General features: G+C 34.5%; 1 protein-coding gene across 1 annotated transcript in view; it reads left to right on the top strand.

Moving 5' to 3' along the window:
* Nucleotides 1-25,725, top strand: part of vg (transcription factor vestigial) — a 171,711-nt gene that overhangs the window by 52,235 nt on the left and 93,751 nt on the right. The window contains exon 2 of the mRNA XM_035353725.2: nt 3,792-4,119. Within this exon, the coding sequence (XP_035209616.2) occupies nt 3,792-4,119 (328 nt within the window). The remainder of the gene's footprint in view (nt 1-3,791; nt 4,120-25,725) is intronic.

Raw genomic sequence — 25,725 nt, 5'->3', positions numbered from 1 at the left:
ACCTCGAATTTTGGTTGCAATCGGCCCCCGACAAACGTATATAAATATATTTATATATATATCCCCTCTGTTACCCGGCTCAGTGATCTCAGTTTCTTTACTCTTATATGTTTGTAAATTGTACATTTTTCCTTTAAAAATGATTGAATTATGTTATTCTTATCTTCAAGTTAAGGTTTTTATGCCTTTAGTAAATTTGTATGCAATATTTTTTATAATTATCAACAATTTTAGTTGTTTAAGTTGTTTAAGTGCCGCTATGCCTAATAATGTTTTAGATGGCGGCCATTGCTTGTTTACATTTGAAACAGCAGAATAGTGGATTTGTTGCCTATCTAGAGAAACTTAGCTTCGCACCAACAAAGATAACGCTTTCATTTATTATTGCGAATTAAATCATGCTTAATCCTTTCTGGAATTTTTTCGAGGAAATAACTGTTTAAGATTTACTTCGTAATTTTTAATACAGATATTTTGACTTTTTATGTATTTTTGCCTTGTCGCGAAGTGAGAACTGAATTAATTGAATGAGAAGTACTCAATCGTATGTTTTTTTTTTTTTTTTTTTTTTGTTGTTGTTTTGTTTACTTAATTTCTTTTATACATCATTCTAGCTTTATTATAGTATTTGAATAGAACATGTGGCAACGATTAGATAATTCTTTAAATGATATAAATTTTGTTCATTCTGAGTTATAATATGAATGAAATATAATACTGTTAAGTGAACCTAGCGCCAGAGTGTCGCTATGGTAAACAAATAGAGTGAATTTTAAAGAATGCATTTATTTTATCGTGGTTTATACGCTGTCGGCGAAGTGGATTTAATTCAATCCAATAAGTTTAAATGAAATGCAAGAAAAAATGCGTATAATTTAATATTCCGTACAAGGAAGTCATGTGGTTTACACATCAGACTTTTTATTTCATTTGCGGTACTACACTCAAGCGTATCCGCCAATAGGAGGATAATATTGCAGAAGATTCTGTTACCGAGACTTGGCTCGTAACCATTACGTTTACATGTGGGAAAAATTGCAAAAACTCTCACGCAGTTGGTTCTGTAGGATTCGAATGCAGGCCGCATGGCTAGTATTCAGTGAATTTGCCGGTGATTTACACTATTCAGATAGTGGCACCAAAGATAAAAATTGCAGATAACATGTTTACGACAAAGTGGAACGCGAAAGAGAATGCGTGACTTACAGTAAGGAAATTAGACTAAGGACAGCTAAGTTATGGTTTTGTTTTAATTCCCTTGGCTGATTAAGGTTTTGGTTCGCAAATCTTATTGTTGTTATTGTCTGAAAGCCTTTTTGCGTTATTTAACTGCAACTGCTATGAGTTTTGTAGGAGAATCATACGACAGAGATTAATTTTGAAGTGACGTAATTCAGGGAGACTTTTGATAAGATTGTTAGTATTTTTAGGTTTTAACCTGGAGGTACTGAATTTAGATCTTTATTTTGCATAAAAATTATAAATCTTTCAACTTTACCTTTGAGTTCTATTTCTTTCTTTCTTTCTTTCTTTCTTTTTCTTTTCTTTTATTTGATCTACTTTACACATTTTTTTCCTTGTATATGGTATTTATTATCTTTAAAAGATTGGAATTCTGAATAATATTTTATACCCTTTTATTTATTACGTACATAATTTTAAAACTTCTATTAAATATCAAAATAATAATAGCCCTCTTCGAATTTTTGGATTTTGGTGTGCCGGCGAAATGAAAAGTGTACTCATTTAACAGAAGTATTTTTTTTTTTTTTTTTTGGCAAACTTATTGCAAGTTAATGAATTTTATTGCAAACTTATTGCATGTCAATGAATTTTATTGCAAACTTATTGCAAGTCAATGTTAAGTCAATAAAATACATGTATTACCTTTTGTATTAATGAATTTTTTTTCTTTATTAAACTACTGCAGGAATCTCAAAGTTGCGTTAATTCGCAATGAAACAATGCAATAGCGTATATTTTCCTATTTGCCATATTATTTTGAGGTCCACCAGCGGCTGAGCGGTAAAATCACTGAACACTGGTAGTTCGGTCCGATGTTTGAATCCCGGCGAATGAGCTGGCTGCATGGTCGCTTTCGTGATTTTTCTCATGTGTAACGTATATATGAACTATTTTTCCTTAGAAAGTCGTCCACGAATGGATCCATTCCCTTAGACAGATAGCCCTCGAGTACTTTGCTATAACAAAATAAACCGAATGACACCAATATGAAAAGTGATGCGTCATTTATTGTAATTCAACGCAAAATGCCGTTTTGAGACTAATCTTCCATTCCAGACTAACGTCCCTTTGGGGCTAATAATTCTTTAAGCTCAATTGTCTTAATGGTACGACTGGTTTGACTATTTATGCATAATCTCTGTATTAAATACGTAAATAATTTTCGTATTTCCTTGTGCGTATTTTCGTGATTGTACGTGTTAGTTCCTACTGGAAACTTTCCTGGTTCGCATCCTAGGAAGAAGACAATTGCTTTTTAAAGTTCCCCCCCCTCACAAAACTTAATAGTCTTTTCAATGAATACTCAGTTACAATCCATTAATCAGATTCACATTAAAGTCTCTCATTTAGCACTTCTAATTACCCTCAGACAAAATTAAGTATGGTGGCATAAAAAGAATGCGTTGAATTATGATGTTTCCTAAATTACGCATTTGATCAATAAGGTAAATAGAATAAGCCCTAGAAAAATTAAAGCTTTTATGACTATATTTGTTATCAGTATGAGCCAGCCTTACTAATTTCACCAAGTAAGACCCCGCTTAACGTGGGGGATACGTTCCATCAAAGTAAAGCGCAATGCGAAACAGCGCTAAACGAGGCTATCTTAACATGTAAATAATGAGGTTAGGGGAAGATGGATAGAAAATTGGTTAGGTATTAAATTTAACTATGTTTTTTAATAAAAATAAAACCAAACATTTATTTCTTACAAAAATAAAAACAATATAAACGAATATACTTATAAAAACAAATAAAATTCTCAGTCAGATCATTCAGTCTATTCTGTGTTTCCAGTTTTCTGCCTTTTTGTCAAGAAGGCATTAAGATAGATTGGCTTAATGGCATATTGCGTTCAATTTCGTCGTCAATCCATATAGACAGTCGTTTTTCCATTTCCTCTATAATGTTATTTCTAGAACGGGTAATTCTAGTTGCAAAGCTTGACGTAGTTGCAGTTGCCGATGACAGTATTTTTTCTTTATTCTTAAGAATTGTCCTTATCGCTGAAGTTGCCAAATTCTGCAGCACTAATTTGAGATTGACGTTCACCAGAATCTAATCTTCTAATCACTTGCATTTCAGTTTCCAGTGAAATGCTTTTTCTGGTTGCTTTCTTTTCTTGTTTCTTATTATCACCCATGTTAAGAACTAAAGATCATAATATTTGTCACTGTATTAATCGTTATAGTATTATATAAATTTATACTTACAATAATGCCTACAAATGTTTCAAATGATAAAAATGCGTCCGTACAGCACCGCACCAAGCAAGAAACAGAACTACACTATTTCGGATATGTTATTTGGAAACCTAACGCTGCGCACAATTTCGAGGAATCCCTGGGTTAAAATAAAAGAGCGCTAAACCGAAACAGCGTTAAGCGGGGTCTTACTGTATAATCTAGGCCAATCTAAGGGGTGTTCTTTTCCTCCTGATTTTACATGAGTACTCAATTCTGAATTAATTAAAAATGAATTATAATGATTCCTTTTAATATAAATACAAGAAATGATCTTAGCTAAATGTATTTCTCATGTTTCAGAAATTTGCTGTTGTCAAGTCGCACACCGATACAAGCCCGAGCAGCCTCGAACAGACACCGGCGGGATCGCCGATTGATTGCCGACCGCTCCCGGCTACAGCCTCTGCGGCAGCCGTCCGAACTCCGAGCGCGAGCGCCTCAGTAGCTGCCCCGACTGAGGAGAAAGAGAAGGCGGAGGCCCAATACCTATCTGCCAACTGCGTGCTTTTCACGTACTATAGTGGGGACATTTCTTCGGTAGTTGACGAACATTTTGCACGGGCTCTCAGCCAAGCTACTAGCTACTCAGCGCCTGAAGCTACGACGGCCAAAGGACTACAGACGAAAGGCAAGTTGTTGGATTCTATATGCTGTTTGTTACAGAAGTTACATTTATTCTAACATTTATGAGAATATGGCTGTTTATATTCAAAAAGCTAAACGAAACGTATCAGATGGTTAAGTCTAAACATACTGCATTTCTTTGCTTCTAAGTCATTCTCTTTTTTTTTTTTTTTTTTTTGCACATTTATTCTAACTTTTATAAGAATATGGCTGTTTATATTCAGAAAGCTAAACGGAAACGTATCAGATGGTTAAGTCTAAACATACTGCATTTCTTTGCTTCTAAGTTATTCTTTTTTTTTTTCTTTCACATTTATTCTAACATTTATAATAATATGGCTGTTTATATTCAGAAAGCTAAACGGAAACGTATCAGATGGTTAAGTCTAATCATACTGCATTTCTTCGCTTCTAAGTTATTCTCTTTTTTTTGCACATTTATTCTAACTTTTATAGGAATATGGCTGTTTATATTCAGAAAGTTAAACAGAAACGTATCAGATGGTTAAGTCTAAATATACTGCATTTCTTCGCTTCTAAGTTTTTTTTTTTTTTTTTTTTTTTTTTTTTTTTCCTGTTGTTGTTACATTTTTCTTTGCTGTTACATAGTAACATTTATTCTAGCTTTTATAAGAATATGGGTGTTTACGTTTCAGAAAACTAAACAAAAACACGACAGATGGCTAAATCTAAACATATTGTATTTCTTCGCTTTTAAGTTATTCTTTGTGTTTGATGTTACATAGTAACATTTATTCTAACTTTTATTAGAATATGGGTGTTTATATTCAGGAAACTAAACAGAAACATGTCAGATGGCTAAAACTAAATATATTGTATTTCTTCGTTTCTAAGTCATTCTTTCTCCTTAGCGTTATAAGGGCATAGGATCGACAGACTAATTGCTAGGATAGACAGGCAGCTCAAAAACCGGTTTCGATCTTACTTTGATATCAATTCAGTGCCACTGTCGATTTAATGCCAGTATCGATCCTGAGCAAATTTCACAATTTAATGAAATGTTTATATTTCCTATGCTCCATTGATAATTATGTCTGTGTTATACGAATGTCGATTGATAATGCTGTTGTCGATCGTAATGCCGGTGTCGACTCTAATTATTGTCGATGTCGTATGTCTGTGGTTCCTCTATGCAGATGAAAATGTATATTAATCTATACCGAAATTCCTTTTCTAACACTTTGATTATATGCTGACAACTGCTATCGATCCCATTCTGGTATCCATTCTGTGCCAGAATCCACTCTACGCTATGTCGACTGTACATCGTGTAAACCTATTCAGCATCAATGCTTTGGGAAGATCTTATATAAATAATAGAAAGAGTGCAATCGGTCGATCTTATGATAATATCGATAATATTGTAGAGACATTAGGTATGTTTTTGAAACAGGAGTAATGAAAAATGAGCAACGCCTTCGCAGGGAATCGAACCATGGACCTCCGGAATACGCGCCCAGCGTGCAGACCACCACACCACGAAGCCATGCTAAGAAAGCGGGAGAAATACCTTATAACGTAAGAGTAACGTAATCCGTCTTATAATAATATTGATAATGTAATCAGTAATGCAGTTATAATGTATCGATACTGAAATCCTTGATAATGTAAATCATATAAGCCTGTCCTGGACAAGATGCTTCTTAGATTCATTCTCATATGGAAGAGCTATTATGTATTTATTTAAAGCAAGAAACATAAAAATCAACTCTTCCCTCGCCCGAATTCGAATTTACATTTTCTGATTGCCAGATGGATGTGCTACCATTTACACCAGGAAAGCACGCAGAAGGGAAGGAGAAAATTCCTTAGAAGCTCGCATTTTTTACAACATTTTCCTTTTTTCCAAGCCTGCTTAAGGTTCGTTCATTTATTCGTTTCCTTTGTTTCATGAACCAGATTAAAATGAACTGTTATTTTGAGCCAGAAACATATTTTGTGAATTCTAATAATATGGCAAGTATTCATAAATATTATCATTTTGGATACGTCATTTTAAATTAAGTGCATGATAAACTGTACGAAACAGTATATTATTAAAATATTAAATAAAAATGTTAATGATGAAAGAAAAAAACCGGTCTTTGGTTTCTTTTAAATTGCTAAGCGTTTTTTTAGCCCAAAGAGGAGTTAGCCCAGAATTTGAATCACTTAAATGCGGTGAATCACGTTTTAAATTATTGCCCTGTATTATATTTAAAGAAATTATCTGCGTGATCTGCATGAAAAATCTGCATGAATTTATGTATGTTTCCCACATTGTGAAAACCACTGTGTACCTAGAGCCATCTAATTTTGAATAACGTAGTTCTCTAATCAAACATGTGCACCTGAAAGCCCTAAATTTGAATTCCAATTTGTTTTATTATTTATTTCATAATTTTTGAATAACGTAGTCCTCTAATCAAACATGTGCAGCTGAAAGCCCGAAATTTGAATTCTGATTCGTTTTATTATTTATTTCATAATTTTTAGAACCTTAATGAATTTTAGATTAACACACTCAGCTATTTGAAAGCGAGTAGTGACGACACTATTCGAAATAAAACTTTTTTTAACTCGCGCGTGTGACTGTTACCATTCTGAAAAATGTAAGATATTAATGTTTCAATTTTAATTAGCAAACTCCGCTCTGCAAAAGTGATGTGTTACCCTGAATGGAAATAAAGTACTTTTATCTTCTGCGTGCCAGAGTGTTGCCATTCAGTAAAGTCTAAGATACTTTCATATTTAATATGGAATTTTTCTCAGTAATAAACCAAGCGATTTAAAAACAATAAACACATTTCTTAAGAATTGTTTTCTCCTTTTTAACTTGATCGATTTAAATAAACAAAAATTAAAGTCATGTGATTCTAATTAGGATTATTCAATATTTTTATGAAATTACACTAGCTGGGACCATTAAAATCATTGTTTACTTTTCTTTTTTGTGATAATTATTTTAGTCGGCTGGTCATGCTACGGCTTGTTTTTAAAGAAATAGTATAGCGAATATAAAAATATGTACTGTTTTAACCTCTAATTACTCTCTCGGAAATTCTAAAGATATGGTGTTTTTAAATATTTTGCGCTTTAGCCGTTGAACAGAATTTTGTGTCGCGTAAGTGAGAAGATCGTGATGCTTGATAAATTATATTAACACATAGAAAGTTAATAATAAAAAGACAAAAAAAATTGTTAGCCATCTTACTAAGAAAACTGAATAATGATATGATAAACTCATAAAAAACTAAAAACTATATATATAATTGTACATCAACATTTAACACCGCATCGGTAAATCTAAACATATGCTGCTATGCAGCTTTTAAAAATTTTGTGACTTTGTTGCTGAACTGTATGAAAGTATGTAACTGCATGAAACAGTGTGATACTGCGAAGAAAGCGATGCTTAATAATAAAGCTAAAAATACAAAAAAAAAAAAAAAAAAAAAAATGGTTAAGCAGTAGTGAGTACAAGAGTAGAGTGGTAAACTGCGAACTCAGCGAGAATATGAAAAACCTTAAAAACTCTCCTAAACGACTTTTAAAATCTCAAACGTTTCAGACTTTTATATATTTGTTTCTTCTGTCTGTTGAATTTAGATTAAGAAGTGCATCTTAAATACAATCATGATGCTACGGAATCTGAAAGATAGAGTCTTAAACGAACAGAAAATTAGTTAAAGCATTTAGAATCGCATGAACAGTAAATTAAGAAAATACAATTATTATTAAAATTTTCGAAATTTGTTGAATTTAAATTAAGGGATGCGTCTTAAATACAATCATGATGTTTCGGAATCCGAAAGATGAGGTCTTAAACGAACAGAAAATTAGTTAAAGCGCTTAGAATCGCATGAACAGTTATCTTTAAAATTGAATCTGTCTGTTGTGGATTAACAAACTGAGCTATTCCAAAGCAATAGATACAGCTCTTAAGAAAATTCGTTTCTTACTTTTGAATCGGTTCGATTTAAATAATAAAAATGCATTTAGCTCCTGATCTATCTTACTAAAATATTCGGAATTATCATAGAATCACATTTTTAGTCTAAAAGGCAATTTACCTTGAAAGACTGTTAATTTCGTTTTGGCATTTTGCGTTGGTTCACTATAAATGTCGGTCCGCTTTTGAAATTGTTGCCACCAAATATTGCCGCTCTGTGTTATATTTAAAGAAATTAAACAATGAAGAATCTCCGTAAATGTATGTATGTTTCTTGTACTGGGATAAAAACAATGGTACAGAGAGCCATCAAGTTTTGAATAACGCAATCTTCTACCGAATATGGTCATTTAGAAGCCCAAATTTGGAATTTGAAATTTGTTTTATTATCAATTTCATATTTTGTAAAACTTTAGCGAATTTTTGATTAAAAATCTCAATGATTTCAAAGCCAGGAATGGCAGCATCGGTATCGGAAATTCTAAAGCTCATTTAAAAATTATTTTGCGATATTGCTGTTGAATTCAATTTTATGGTTTAAGTGCAAAGAACATGATATTTGATAAATAAAGGCAACACACAAAGCGTTAAAGAAACGCCCCTTTGGACGTAATGTAAATGAGCTGTATCTATTGCTTTTTTTAAATATATATATATATGTATATATTTGTTCTTTAAATGAATAAAATGAATTCTGCTGATCCTCACAATTGTACTGACAGTTACACATCATAAACCTCACAGTGCTTCCTCATTTTTTATTTACCCAGGGTGTACAAATTTTTCTACGTACATAATACATAATTCTCACGGTTATATAACACATAATCCTCACTCACGGTTATATAATACATAATCCTTACGGTGCTTCGTGATTTTGTTTTTATCCAATGTGCACAAATTTTTCTAAAAGCCAAAATGCTTTCTTCCGAACATTTCACCATTTCATTTTTATTTTTATTTGCTATTTATTTTTCTTATTATCCATATGCTAATTTTAAATCGATTTATCAAATGAACGTTTAGGCAATAAATCAGAAAATTCCAGAGTGTAAATTTTGACTGATCTTTGTTATCTAGCGCCTAAAAAACGAAGTAAGCATCAGTCGAAAGATGCCTTTTGATTCAGATATTGCTACAACATCTCTGGGGGCAAGGTAAGGGGAAAGATGTACTGTTAAATAGTCACATATACGTGAGGCATCCGACCGAGGAAGTGAATATCATATAAGTCCCATTGTTGAGAACATGGTGGCGGGTTACCAGTCACCAAATATATCACAAAGTCTTTTCATCTCGCAAATAATTTATATGTATCGTCACACTCAATGCCATTCTGAGGCCCTTTAAAACCGGTATTACACATGGCTTTAAAACCAAAGCCGTGTGAAATACCGGATTTGCCCTCGCGATAAATCCTCACAGCATGAAGAGATTATCAGTTAAGAACCAAATTGTGGGAAGAGCTGGGGGGGGAGAGTCACCAAACTGATAGTGCTCGGGAACCAACCTCGCGTTCCGAAGTAAGATTCGAGAAGTGTTATGCAAAATTCCCAAAGAACGTGGTTTTGGCACGTGCAGGCGACGATTTCATAGACTGGATCAGGTTCTCCAGGAATGACGAAAGATGGCGCTTTTGTCGTCATCGTAAAATTCCGCGGACTGCTCGAAGCTCGACTCGTTTTTCTTCAACGAATCTGTATCTCCCTTTTTCTTTCTTCCCTTTATTCTTTCTTTCTTGTTCTTGAGATAAATGAGCAGAAGACTTTGGAATCCGCACCTGTCAAGGGAAGGCAAATTACTTTTTCGTTTGCTGGAATGTTTCTCCTTTTTCTGTCTCTTCTTTCTTTTCTCTTCCTCCCCCCCCCCCCACATTCACTTACTACACCAAGCGTTTTCAATTATAATTTTATTTTTGCTCCCAGCAAAAATGTTATTATCTTTTTAATTGGGAGGTATATTCTTTAAAAACGTTTTTATAAATTGGCTTTATTAACTATGCTCGTATAAAATTATTAAAACAGCAATTTAGTAATATTTTCTTTCCTTAAAAAAAAAAAAAAAAAAAAAAAGTAAAGAAATTGCCTGTCTGAAGAATAATTGGAAATTTGTTCGCATTCAATGTGATAACCACTATATATTTAAACTCAACCATTTAAAATTTTTTTAAAAAAATGACGCATACCCCTAAGTGCTTTAAAAGCTCTGGTATCAAATAATTCATGACTTCATTAATTGCTTAGTGATAACGATCGCCCTGCTTTTTCCCATAATTACACGAGGCTTTTTAGGTAAAAAATTACTACGTTTAAGAAAGGGAAAAGAACTAATCTTTATAAAGGTAGTGACATCCTTAATTTGTTTTGATGATGGCTTTCTTTCCCATCGGCAAGTAGTCCTAGTATGCTATTCCATAATACCGAATTATCTAATTTTACCCTGGAACATCACTGTGATGGATCCGCCCTCACCCCTTGACGAACATGAGCCCTTGACTTGACTTGAACTCACCCCTTGACGAACAGCATCTTTATGCTGAGTCACCACTGTGGAAGTTTTTGTCTTAGCGAATCTGAGCGATCTGTGCATAGACGCTCGCACTTTCATGAAGCGGCACAGTTATATACAAACACCATTTTTTTTTTTTGAAAGTTTAATGTCTGGATGGACATCACGAACATTTTCTCTACTATAATGTTGTAATCGTTTGTGGTTGCGGGAAGTTAAGAGAAATCAGAGAAATCGTCTTCAGAGAAATTATATATGTCTATACTCGTCATAAATACCCCCACCAATAGGGTGTAGTAAGTGTTATGTAGATCAATCATGGTGTCCATCTTGACTGGGTGATGTTCACCATCTGAAAAACTGTTTTGCAGGTCGGTCATATTTACCATCTTAACAACTATGCTATATAACAACTGGAAGATTTTCACCACCTTTTTAACAGCTGTGCTATGTAGGTCGTCCATGTTCACCATCTTAAAATCTGCACTATGTAGGTCAGCATGTTCACCAGCTTAACAATTGGGTGATGTTCCCCACCTAAACAACTGTGCTGTATATAGGGCGGCCATATTCAGCATCTTAACAGCTGGCTGATGTTCACCATTTTTAACAACTGTATTATTATATAGGTTGGCCATGTTGGATGATGTTCACTATCTTAATAACTGTGCTATGTAGGTTCACGATGCTCACCATTTTAACAACTGGGAGGTGTTCACCACTTTAACAACTGTGGTATGTAGGTCGGCTATATTCACCATCTTAAAACTGTGCTATATAAGTCGGTCATGTTCACCATCTTAACAATTGTGTTATGTAGGTTGGCCAAGTTCATCATCTTCACAGCTGGACCTCAACCCAGTGATATCCCCTTATACCGAAGCACCATTGCTAAGGCATCTGCTTTGAGATACACTGGCTGATCATTGTGAAGGATCAGCACCTTTGTAAAGTCCTCCCGAAGAAATTAATACCTGATAGCACATGCTTGCAGCTTAGCAAAGACTTAGTGGTTTATAAGACTTAGTGGTCCGGTAGTCTGGAAGTTTTGTGTTGGACTTTAATAACTTGCACAATCTACACGCATGAATGTTTTCTTTACTTCACTCATGTGTAATCTAAGAAGACGAGTTTCCCTTGCACAATCTACACGCATGGGTGTTTTTCTTTACTTCACTCATGTGTAGTGGGCCCACCAGCGGCCGAGCGGTAAAGTCGCTGAACACTGGTAGTTCGGTCCGAGGTTCGAATCCCGCGAACGGGCTGGCTGCATGGGTGTTTTCGTGTTTTTCCCCATGTGTAACGTGTATACGAGCCAGTTTCCCTTAGAAAGTCTTCCACGAAGGCATCCCTCCCTTTAGGCAGATAGCCCTAGTGTGCTTTGCCATAATTAAATACACCACACCACACCATGTGTAGTGTAAAAAGACGAGTTTCTCTTGCACTATCTACACGCATGGATGTTTTCTTTACTTCACTCATGTGTAGTGTAAGAAGACGAGTTTCTCTTGCACAATCTACACACATCGAGGTTTTCTTTACTTCACTCATGTGTAGTGTAAGAAGATGAGTTTCTTTTGCACAATCTACACGCATGGATGTTTTCTTTACTACACTCATGTGTAGTGTAAGAAGACGAGTTTCTCTTGCACAATCTACACGCATGGATGTTTTCTTTACTTCACTCATGTGTAATGTAAGAAGACGAGTTTCTCTTGTAAAATTCTTCGCCAACGTGTAAGCAGATATTATTCGACTAGTTTGTTTTAATTAACTAAAATGATTGCTCTGTAAAGAAAAAGTTTTTTTGACTAAAAGAATGTACATAATATCATACAACGATCGTTTACCTTGACAGAAATCAAAATTTATATCTGGAATCTTAATAAGTTTTGTTAAAGTTTTAAAAATGTATTAAAATCTTGTGTAAAGTAACCATCTTAAATAATAACAATGTATGAAGCTGGGCAATATTTCCTGAATGACTTACCCAGTAATTTTATTAACAAAAAGCGTGTTCATACTAATTCATTGATGGCAGGAGTTTAAGTCTTTTTTTTTTAAAGCAAATGGCAGTTATTCTTGTTTCTCTCTTTTAAAAAAATTAAAGGCAAAAAAGTGCCACCTTTAAAATGGTTTGTTTTCAACTGGTAAATTATTTCACGCTAGTTCAGACCGTTCTCTCACTTAAAGTGAAATAAATGGGAATTTGTAATAAATAAATTATTTCCATACAGGATGAATGAAATTTTTATGCCGTATAAGAAATATCTCTATTATATTTTAAAATTAAAATTTTTTTTTTAAATTATTTAAAAGATCTCTACCCATTTCCAAAGAAAAATCTGATTTTTTTAAAAATAATAATCGGCTTTTTTAATAATAATAATCTGATTTTGTTTGATAATAATAATAATATACTCTTATTATCTTTTTTCTGAAATAATATTTCTTTTTTAAAATAAAGTTTTTCTTTGAAGAAAACAATTCCGCATTAGTCTGTCTTTCGTAGTATTTTAGTATTAGCGCTTAAAATACATGGAATTCTAAGATTAAATTTTGCTTAGTTTTAAAATCTCTATTGCCGTGCTTGGCTTACATCTGTATAAGGCATTTTTGTTTTTAGCTCAAACAGCATTAACCAAAAAGGGCTAGTAGTCTGAAAAAACACGATTTTGCCCTGAATCGCTATAAAAGTTTGATTCGCCCTTCGAACTGTTCCTACCAAATATTATTGCCTTGTATTATATTTAAGGATATTAAACAATGAAGAATCTGCATGAATGTATGTATGTTTCTCGCATTGTGAAAAAAACGAAGGTACCTAGAGGCATCAAAGATTTCAAAGCGAGCAAATGCCAACTCTATACGGGGAAAAAAAAAAGAAAAAAATAAGTATCTAAAAAAAAAAAAAAAATCTGAAAATTTTCAGATTTTAAATTACGTCCAAAGGGGCGTTTTTTTAACGTTTTGAGTGTTACCTTTATTTATTAAATATCATGTTCTTTGCACTTAAACCATAAAATTCAGTTCAAGAGCAATATCGCAAAATAATGTTAAATTAAGCATATCTTTAGAATTTCCGATATACACAGTCTCGCGAGCTGGAGATAAAAGTATTTTTTTTTTTTCTATATAACGTTGCCATTTCTCGCTTTTAAAGCATTGAGTTTGTAAATCAAAAATTCGTTAAAGTTTTACAAAATATAAAATCTATAATAAAACAAATTCCAAATTTGGGATTTCAGATGCCCATATTCGCAGTAGGATTTCGTCATTCAAAATTCGATGGCTCTATGTACCATTGTTTTATCACAATGCGAGAAATAGACAATCATTTATGCAGATTTTTCATTATTTAATTTCTTCAAATATAATGCAGGACTCTAACATTTTGTGGCAACAGTTTGAAAAGTGAACCGACGTTTATGAGTCCGACGCAAAATGCCAAAACGAAAGCAATAGTCCTTCGGAACTGAAATCCCTTTGGACTAAAAATCTTATTTCCAGTACTGTGTATTGGAAATTTTAAAGATATGATTTTTTAAAATTATTTTGTGATTTTCCTAACTGAATTTTATAGTTTAATTGCGAAGAACATGATATTTAATAAATAAATGTAACGCACAAAACGTTAAGAAAACACCCCTTTGAGCGTAATATTAAATCTGAAAGCTTTCAGGTTTTTTGTCCAAAGTTTTTTTCAGGTTTTTCAGGTTCTTTGTCCCTGAAAGACTATTGTTTTTGTTTGGTGATTTTGCGTCGAAACTTTAAAAAGCTGTATCACTTTGTAGGGTTTATATTTATTTTAACTAACATTTATTTTAAGCTATCTTTCCTGTCAAGCCTTTACTTTCCCCTAGAATTGCCAATGCCAGAGTATGTAAATTGTAGTAGAACGCGCAGTGTATTCAAATTTTAGCAGAAGTAAGTTAAGTTTAAATAGAAGGGAAACGAGATTGTATCTTGAATCGCTAACGTGAAGGTTGCTAGGTAGAAATTCAAGAACCGCGCGTTTCGGCCTGTGTGCCTATCTCGGCAGTTCGTTGAATCTTTCAACTGCTTAATCAGTAAGCTTGCTGAATCTCACCTGTATTTTAGAACGCGGTTAAGTTAGTTACGATTTTAGAGCCTCGTAGGTAGTGATCTAGTTCATCCTGTCATTAATTTTTAGTTTCACAGTTCTGTTTTTGTTAAACCGACGGGTCGGCGTAGTTTGTGAGCGTCAAGTAAACGCAGCTGTTATTTCTAAAGCGGAATGAAAAGGGATTTAAACCCTTCTTACGAGTTTGTGTCATTTACAGTTCATAGCAGTCACTACCATAGTTGCTGACAAGTTGAGGCCACGCAACACTACAACTTTTCAAACTGTTGCCACCAAATATTATCGCTCTGTGTTATATTTAAATAATGAAAAATCTACATAAATGTTTGTATGTTTCTCGCATTGTGGTAAAACAACGGTACCTAGACCCATCCAATTTTGAATAACGTACGTTTACACCCGAATGTGGGATGCTGGAATCCCAAATTTGGAATTTGCTTTATAATCGGTTTCATATTTTGCAACACTTTATAAGGTATTTCTCCCACATTCCTAGCGTGCCTTCGTGGTGTAGTGGTTCTGCACGCTGAGCCGGTATTCCACACGTCCGTGGTGCGATTCCCGCCCGGCGAAGGCGTTTGCTAATTTTTCATCTCGCTGGCTTCCAAAAAAATCCTAATGTCTCTACAGTGGTGCCCGAACTAAAAGGGTTGTGGATGATGATTCTTCTCACCCAGGATTTGGCGATTGTGTCTCCTGTAAACCCAGTCGCATTTTAAAAAGTTGTGTATATGTTACCGTGAAAGACCGAAATTGCAGAATGTCTTCTTTCACCGGAGAATATCAACATTCACCAAATACGTAGGTGAAAGACCGAATATTTCACTACACTCTTGTATATTCGGACGCTCACCGGTGTATGTCGACATTCACAGATATGCTCTGGTGAAAGTCGAAAAGAGAGGTCATAAAGTGCCATAATAGTTTAAGTTGTTGCAATAAATACGATTTGAATGACATAATTTAGTAAGTTTTGTATTACTGTTATTTTATTTTCTCATTTAGAACGTACTGTAAAATTAAGTAAGTTTTTAATTTCTATTATTTTCCTTTCTCATTTTGAATGTACTGTGTGTTTTAGGTTCTCATGTTCTTAAGTTCTTATTTCAAGTCTCAAGTGCGTTTATTCGAGACTGAATTACGGAGAAGAAAATATGATATTGTTATGTGTTCAACATTCACCAGTAGTACATGGTGAATGTCGACATTGACCGGTGTAAGTCAGAAATAAGTGTATTTGGAAAATATTTTGGACATACACAAAGAGACTATATGAATGTTGACATTCAGCGGTGAAAGTCGACATTCTCCAGATTTCGGTGTTTCACCGTAACATATATAAGGTATTTCTCCCGCTTTCCTAGCGAACCTTCGTGGTGTTCGTGTGCACGCTGAGCCGGTATTCCAGAGATCCGTGGTTCGATTTTCGGCGAAGGCGTTTTACTCATCTTTCATCTTGCCTGCTTCCAAACATATTCTAATGTCTCTACAGCTTTAACGAATTTTTGATTAAGAAACTCAACGATTTCAAAGTGAGCAATGGCAACTCTATACAAAAAAAAAAAAAAAAAAAAAAAAAAAAAAAGAAAATACCACTTTTATCTCCAGCGCACGAGACTGTGTATCGGAAATTCTAAAGCTATGATCATTTTATAATTATTTTACGATACTGTTGTTGAATTGAATTTTATGGTTTAACTGCGAAGAATACGATATTTAATAAATAAAGATAACAAAGAAAACGTTAAAAAACGCTTCTTTGGACGTAATGTAAAATCTGAAAGCTTTCAGATTTTTTTTTTATTATTTTATTTATTTGTTTACATACTAACTTATTTATTTGCTAACTTAGCGAGAGATTTGAATTAACGCTTCGCGAAATCATTTTAGTTACTGTAATCAGGTATAAAGTATTTAAAAATAAATCACTTTAAAAAGGGGGGGAATAAAATATAAATTTGTTTGCAGTGTTCAGTTTTTATATTTTACAAATACAGATATAATATAAAAGTGCATATTTTAATGTTCAGTTGGCAACGCTGAAAAGCTCTTTATCGTCTCGAAGATAAAAAGCTTTTATCTTCTCACTGTAGGAGCTGATGTTCAAAATGGTGGCTTCAGCCAAAAGATAAATCTTGTTGTATACTAGAATACGCACTTTGCCGCGGCACGTTACGTTGTCTGCTGGCACGATACATTGATTTACCGGGGTTCCGTAAGCAAGGCGTACGAAAGTTTTCCACCATTTCATTGTTGATGGATAGCCGGTCTGAGCGTTTTCCCTTGCATAAGCAACACGTCTTCTCAGACAGTTTTATCTACTTCGTGCTTTTGTAGGTACGTCTTTGCGAAGTTGGTCTGGAAATGTTCCTGAACAACTGTTATAACTGAAGTTTTATGTATTCCAGAATACAGTAATTCTTTTTCTTTCTCTCTCACATTGCCATTTTGCAAAACTTTCTGAAATGTTAAGATTATCTATCGGGATAACCAATGGAAAAAAAAAACTGAAAGGTTTTAGAATTTAAATTACGTCCAAAGGGGCGTTTTTTTAACGTTTTGAGTGTTACCTTTATTTATTAAATATCATGTTCTGTGCACTTAAACCATAAAATTCAGTTCAACAGAAATATCGCAAAATAATTTTAAAATGAGCATATCTTTAGAATTTCTGAGATACACAGTTCCGCGCCCTGGAGATAAAAAGGTTTTTACTTCCTTGTACGAAGTAAAAAGGAAGTATTGTAATCGCGAAAATTTTCAGGCAGCATATTTCAACGAAAATATCCATTTTGACCGCTATCGAATGCAAATTAACGATGTTTTTGCGTGATATCTGTACGTAAGGACAGAATAAAATACTCTTTTCCTTCAAAAAAATTATAAAACTGCTTTAAAATTAATTCTGAAGAGAATTTTTCGTGGCGTCTGTACGAAGGTATGTACGTACGTGCGTACGTACGTATCTCCCATAACTCGAAAACTAGTAGCCTCAGAACGTTGAAATTTTGTATATAGGACTGATATAACATGTAGATGTGCACCTCGTATTTTGGTTGCAATCGGCCCCGCCAAACGTATATAAATATATTTATATATATATCCACTCTGTTACCCGGCTCAGTGATCTCAGTTTCTTTACTCTTATATGTTGGTAAATTGTACATTTTTTGCTTTAAAAATGATTGAATTATGTTGGTTTTATCTTCTGGTTAAGGATTTTATGCCTTTAGTAATCCTGTGTACAATATTTTTAGAATTATCAGCAATTTTAAAGTTGTTTAATTGCCGCTAAGCCTGTTTTTAATGGCGGCCATTTGAAACAGGAGACTAGTGGATTTGTTGCCAATCTAGAGAAACTTTGCTTCGCAACAACAAACATAACGCCTTCATTTATTATTGTGAATTAAATCATGCGTAATCCTTTCTAGAATTTTTTCGAGGAAATAAGTGTTTAAGATTTACTTCGTAATTTTTAATATAGATATTTTGAGTTTTTATGTATTTTTGCCTTCTCGCGAAGTGAAAACTGAATTAATTGAATAAGAAATACTCAATCGTCAGTGAAAAGTTTCTTTTTTGTTTTGTTTGCTTAATTTCTTTTATACATCGTTCTAGCTTTATTATAGTATTTGAATAGAACATGTGGCAACGATTAGATAATTCTATTCTTTAAATGATATAAATTTTGTGCATTATGAGTTATAATATGAGCGAAATATATAAGTTAATTGTTATATAATTATTAGATTATATAACAGTTAACTCAGTTTTCGTTATAAAATTATTATATAAGTTAACTGTTATATAATTATTAATACTGTTAAGTGAATCCAGCGCCAGAGTGTCGCTATGGTAAACAAATACTAGAGTGAATTTTAAAGAATGCATTTATTCTATTGTGGTTTATGCGCTGTCGGCGAAGTAGATTTGATTCAATCCAATAAGTTTAAATGAAATGCAAGAAAAGATGCGTATAATTTAATATTCCAATTTAATATTCCAATACAAGGAAGTCATGTGGTGTACACATCATATTTTTTTTCTCCATAGAGTGTTTCCATTACTCGCTTTTAAATCGTTGAGTTTGTTAATCAAAAATTCGTTGAAGTTTTATAAAATATGAAATCGGTAATAAAACATTTCCTAATTCCAAATTTGGCCTTCCAGATGCCCATATGCGGGTTTCAACATACGTTATTCAAAACTGGATAGCTCTAGGTATCGTTCTTATACCACAAAGCGAGAAACATACATACATTTATGCAGACTCTTCATTGTTTAATTTCTTCAAATATAATACAGGGCAATAATATTTGGTGGCAACACTTTGAAAAGCGAAACGGTCATTCAGAGTGATTCGACGCAAAATCGCAAAACAAAAACAATAGTCCCTCAGGGACAAAGCCCCTTTCGAGTAATAATATCACTTTTATATTACATTTGTTTTGTAAAATAAACTCATCACAGTAAACAAGAATTTCTTAAAATTAGGTAAAACGGCAAATTTAGGTTGCCATAGATTTTAATCAAAGCTCTCTTGATTTCCAGAGGAGTCAAAAATAATTCCCTCTTTGTCAGGAGCAAAACAACTCTGCACAGATTCTGCAGAAATGTTTTTACTACTGGCGAAGAGGGACATGTGCTTGATCACCTTCAATCTGTTAAATCATCAAATCGGTTAGCGTTTTGATAAAAATCTGCGCCATACATGTAATTGCTGTTTTGTCTAATTTTAATCTTAACATCGGCGCATTTCTCTCTTCCCTTGGACCTCGAGTATGTTTTGTTTTTGTAGCATTCATTCTTAATTATCCTGAATCCTGCTGATAAACATGTAGCATAAAGCTGTTATTCATTTCACGCAATTAAAAATTATAACTTATTGCTTATATTCGATGGCTGTCTTTAAATGAAGAGAAACCTCGGATCATGAATACCTCAGTTCATGAACAATTCAGTTCATGAACAATTCGGTTTATGTGAGGAGGGAGACATTAGGATTTTTTTAAGCAGGAGACGTGTAAAATGGGAAATGCCTTCGCGGAGACTCGACCGTGGACCTTTCGAATACGCGCCGTGTGTGCTATCGTTACACAGCGAAGGCATGCAGAAAGGAGGCAGAAAATACATCATATACTCCCCCATTTTAAGGACGACTGGAGATTAGGGGACCCAGTCACCAAATTCCAGTGGTGAAAAACCCTCCTCCTCCACCTTTCAGTTCGGGCACCACTGTAGAGACATCAGAATTTTTTTTAAGCAGGAGACATGAAAAGTGCGCAGTCCCCTCGCCAGACGCGCCGAGTGTGCTACCATTCCACCACGAAGGCATGCAGAAAGGAAAAAGAAAATACCTTATACATGAAGCCTCATAGCCATATGCCAGGCCCACCAGCGGCCGAGCGGTAAAGTCGCTGAACACTGGTAGTTCGGTCCGAGGTTCGAATCCCGCGAACGGGCTGGCTGCATGGGTGTTTTTGTGGTTTTCCCCATGTGTAACGTGTATACGAGCCAGTTTCCCTTAGAAAGTCCTCCACTAAGGCATCCCTCCTCTTAGGCAGATATCCCTAGTGTGCTTTACCGTAATCTCAATAAACCAAACCATAGCCATATGGCCTCATAGCCTTATTATCCATGAAGCCTCATAGCCATATGGTAGGCTTCGCCTCCTAAGTAGGCTGGAAGCCAGTGCTTAGAACTTAACTAACTAATTAACTAACCCTATACATGAATCAAAAACATTACTTTAACATGAAACTCCTTATATGACGAAGAATGTCTGGAGTTACAGATGAAGGGTTACGTGACGAAGGGTGTCTGAAAGAACTGAACTCAGTACAGTTTTACCTGTAAAAAAAATTCTCACATAACATGTATCAGACTCCCAATATATTAGCCATATGCTCATTTACTTACATAAAAATGCAAAATTTCCAGTGCAAAGACCTCCAAAATATCAACTCTACTATATTTTTGCGTAATCCAATATTTTAATGAGTGTACGCAACAATCTGTGCTATTTATTTAATTTTACCTAAATTTACGTTATTATCCTCTTATCTTTAAATGTCAAAAATCCGATGTAAAACTCCAGTGTTACTTAGTTTACGTTATTATCCTCTTATGTTTAAATGTAAAAACGCCGATGTAAAACTCCAGTGTTACTTAAATTACGTTATTATCCTCTTATATTTAAATGTAAAAACTCCGATGTTACTTAGAAACTCAGTGTTACTTATAACATATAGTCAATTCAAGCTTTTCATACTCTAGCTGGTTAGTGTATTGGGACAATACCTTTTTGATTCTGTAGTGAAGTTTTTGGTGCCCCATACACTTTTACCTGTTGACCTGGAATTACAGACACTCAAGTCGGCGAAATATGATTTCCGAAGGTGTTTTGAGGTAACCTAAGCCCCATAATTCGTGAAAGGTCATTTTAATATTTTCCATTGCTAGGATCTCATTAACAAAGCCCAGCAAGGTAAAGCCTGGAAGAAATTATCGCCAGCTTGTGTTCCAGGCAGAGACTTTGAGCACTTTTGAAATTTAGGTCTTTTTCTGTCTCTGAACAAAACCTTGGGTTAGAAATTTAACAATCAAAACATGGATAAGTTATTAGAGGACAATGAAAATATGTTTAAAAGGAAGGAATTACAATAACAATCAGAAACAAAACAGAAAGCAATTGGGGAAGAAATGACTTCTAAAGAAGAGGAAAAAAGTAAAATGATACTAGTTTTCTGACTTGCGAAATGTAGAATAGGGTAAAATGACCAATTTCTTAAATAATTAATTAAATTGATATCACTTTCATCAACTATAGTAATAAAAGCCACGGAAGCTCGAATGTGGAATTTGTTTTGTTGCTTATTTCATATTTTGCAAACTTTAAGGAATTTTTGATTTAAAAACTCAACGATTTGAAAGCGAGCAGTGGCAACAGGCAACACTGTACGGAATAAAATATTTTTAACTCCAGCACGCGAGACTGTCTATCGGAAATTATAAAGATAGGCCGTTTTTAAATATTTTTAGCCCAGGGTATTTCAGCCCAAGTGCTCTCGAAACGTGCACGTGTCTTTAAATGACAAAAACGCCCGTTTGGCCGTAATTTAAATCTGAGAACTTTCAGTGTTCTTTAAATTTCGAATGAAAGAGAAGCTCAGGCAGATACCAGAGGCGCTTAGAGACAAAGAAAAGATAAAATAAGTACACCCTTTAAAGAGAGTTATCTGATGTTTTATGCAAGGAAATTTCGCATCCAAACAATAAAATCACCTTCATTTTCAACTTATGCATCTCCTTCTTCCATTACTTTTAACAGGTGCAGTAAAATTAAATTAAATTTTCATGTGTTTTATGAGTTTAATATAATATATATAATGATTTCGTTATCGGATTTGGATTGTGAACTTATGTACAAAATAACTGTTGCAAAGTGTAAATAAGCAATCATCTGGAACGAATTAAACTATTTATTATTAATTATTTATAATTAAAAATGTACTACATCATATAAGTAGTTCAAAAGGGAAATTTGCCCATCCAGACTATTAAATTCGTTTTGGCATTTTGCGTTGAATCACTATAAATGTCCGTTTCACTTTTCAAACTGTTGCCACCAAATATTATCTCCCTGTATTATATTTAAAGAAATGAAATAATGAAGAATCTGCATAAATGTATGTATGTTTCTCTCATTGTGATAGAACAACAGTACCTAGAGCCATCAAAATTTGAATAACGTGATCCTTCTGGAAATATGGGCATCTGGAAAACCAAATCTGAAATTTGGAACTTGTTTTATAATTTATTTCATATTTTCTAAACCTTTAACGAATTTTTGATTAACAAACTCAAGGATTTTAAAGTGAGCGATGGCAACGTTGTACAGAAAAAAAAAATATCTCCAGCGCGTGAGACTGCGTATCAGAAATCCTAAAGATATGCTCTTTTTAAAAATTATTTTGCGATATTGCTGCTGAACTAAATTTTATGGTTTAAGTGCGAAAAACATGATATTTAATAAATAAAGGTAACACACAAAATGTTAAAAAAAAACGCCCTTTTAGACGTAATTTAAAATCTAAAACTTTTCAGATTTTTTTTTTTTTTTTTTTTTTTTTTTTTTTTAGTCGGTATTTTCAAGATCTCAGAAACAAGCTCTTTTTTTTTTTTTTTTTTTTTTTTTTTTTGTCTTTTTAGCTTTATTATTAAGCATAATTTTCTTCGCACTTATGCCATCTACAATTCAACAAAAAATTACAGAGCAGCATAACAGTATACGTTCATTTTTCAATTTTTTCTCAGTTCATAGTATCAGTTCATAGTATCTCAGTTCATAGTATCAGTTCATAGTATCTCAGTTTAGTCTCAGTTCATAGTATCAGTTCATAGTATCTCAGTTCATAGTCTCAGTTCATACAGTTCATAGTATCTCAGTTCATAGTCTCAGTTCATAGTATCAGTTCATAGTATCTCAGTTCTTAGTCTCAGTTCATAGTATAGTTCATAGTACAAAATATGTTCAGCTTTTTTAGTAACATGACTTGCAAAGTGTTTCCCTCCCCGTTTAGTCTTTAACGTTTTGTGTGTTAACTTTATTCCTTAAATAACACATTCTTTGCATTTAAACGACATAAAATTCATTTCAGGGGGGAAATCACAAACTATTTCAAAACAGCATATCTTTGTAATTTCTGATAGACTGTCTCTCGCCTTGGAGATAAAAATATTTTATTCCGTGCACTGTTGCCACTGCCCGCTTCTAAATCGTTGAGTTGTTAATCAAAAATTCATTAATGTTTTCCAAAATATAAAATATGAAATTCAAAATAAAATTTTACAAAATATGAAATAGCTTCTTAAGTAAATACTAAATTCAAAATTCGGGCTTCTAGGTTGCATAAATTCGGGGGAAGGACTACGTTATTCAAGATTTGATGGCTGTAGGTGTCGTCGTTTTTCACAGTACGAGAAACATATATACATTCATGCAGATTTTTCATTTATTAATTTCTTTAAAATCAATATAGGTGGGTAGTATTTCGTGGCAACAATAACCTCTTTCGTTTAATAAAATGGAGATTCAGTTTTCAGGTAATTCTGTCAAAGAAGCCGGGCTGTGTTAAAGATAAAAAGACAGCCCAACTTCTGCATATATGCAGCTTTTATCATTAACTCTGTTGGGCTGTACGAGCTTGTTCTATTAGGCTGTACGAGCTGCATATATGCAGCTTTTATCATTAACTCTGTTGGGTTGTACGAGCTTGTTCTGTTGGGCTGTACGAGCTGCATATATGCAGCTTTTATCTTTAACTCTGTTGGGTTGTACGAGGTGCATATATGCAGCTTTTATTTTTAATTCTGTTGGGCTGTACGAGCTTGTTCTGTTGAGCTGTTCGAGCTACATATATGCAGCTTTTATCATTAACTCTGTTGGGCTGTACGAGCTTCTTCTACGAGGGTTGAAACTTTAATAGTGGCAACTATTTATTTACAAGGAATGCAAAAGTGATTCATGTCACCATGTTTTACAGTCCTTCAATATATTCGCCGGCATTGTGTACAACCCGTTTCCAACGATGTGGAAGTCTCAGAATACCTGTAGCAGCGCCCGTTTTGTTGATAGTTTGAATGGACCGGTCTACTGCCGCAAGAATCTCAGGAACAGTTTGGAAGCGAGTGCCACGAAGTGGTTCCTTCATCTTAGGAATTAAGTCATAGTCACAAGGGCTTAGATCTGGGAAGTATGGTGGATGGTAAAGCACTTCCCAGCCCCATCGCTTGAACAAATCAGTCACAGCTTGCGCTGGATGCGGCCGAGCATTGTCATGCAAAATGAGAGGAGCGTTCTGCAGAAAGTGTCGCCGTTTTTTCTCAAAGCTGGTCGGAGATTGTGCTCCAAAAATGAGCAGTAATACTGCGCAGTGACGGTCTGCTGTGGGGGAACGGTATGCGTTAGGATGACACCATCACAGTCGTACACGAGAATCACCATAACTTTCACATTGCTGGAATTCTGACGAAATTTAGAACGTCGTGGTGACCCGTGATGACGCCATTCGTTTGATTGGCGTTTCAATTCTGGCTGGTACGATCGGGCCCAAATCTCATTCAGCGTAATGATACGGCGTAAAAAAAGCATCTCCTTCACGCTCATAGCGCTCCAGGTGGGTTCGGGCAGCATTGTATCGTAGCATCTGCATTTCCGTCAATTGATGTGGAACCTATCGTGAAGCAGTTCTTCTTATGGACAGACGTTCCTTCAGAATGTGCAGCACAGTCGCATGCGCTAATCCTGTTTGTCCGGCCAGCTGACGAATCGTTTGGCGGCGATCGCTGTCCATTAGTGCGGCAACAGCTTGCACGTCTGCATCGCTGACACTCGGACGACCTGGCCGCAGCATGTCTGCCAAGTTTTGGCGTCTTTCGTTGAATGCTTTCACCCATTTTGCTACGGTTCTGTAAGGCAATGCAGATTCCCCGCAAGCCTCTTGAAGCCCTTGATGACACTGTCGTGCTGTACGACCTCTGGCACATTCAATTTTTATCCAACATCATTGTTCTTGTTTTGAAAACATCCTGACAACACTTACTTTAGACCGCGAGCTAATACAAGGATTCGTTCTTCGCATCACTCCGCATGCGCGTGACGTAGGCAGGACGAGTCGTTTCGCTGAGGTATGTAAGGTAGGTATGTAGTTCACGTGTGGTATACGCGATATTCTTTGGTTTTGTTGCGTAGCGTTTTTTCACCTGTGTTGCCACTATTAAAGTTCCAACCCTCGTATTAGGCTGTACGAGCTGCATATATGCAGCTTTTATCATTAACAGTGTTGGGTTGTACGAGCTTGTTCTGTTGGGCTGTACGAGCTGCATATATGCAGCTTTTATCTTTAACTCTGTTGGGCTGTACGAGCTTGTTCTGTTGAGCTGTACGAGCTACAAATATGCAGCTTTTATCATTAACTCTGTTGGGCTGTAGGACCTTGTTCTATTAGGCTGTACGAGCTGCATATATGCAGCTTTTATCATTA

The sequence above is a fragment of the Stegodyphus dumicola genome, chromosome 11 (assembly GCF_044657685.1).
Source record: "Stegodyphus dumicola isolate Sdum_Otavi_A_Nest chromosome 11, ASM4465768v1".
Lineage (NCBI taxonomy): Eukaryota > Metazoa > Arthropoda > Arachnida > Araneae > Eresidae > Stegodyphus > Stegodyphus dumicola.
The sequence above is the reverse complement of the archived record's forward strand: the minus strand, read 5'-3'. Positions and strand labels throughout refer to the sequence as shown.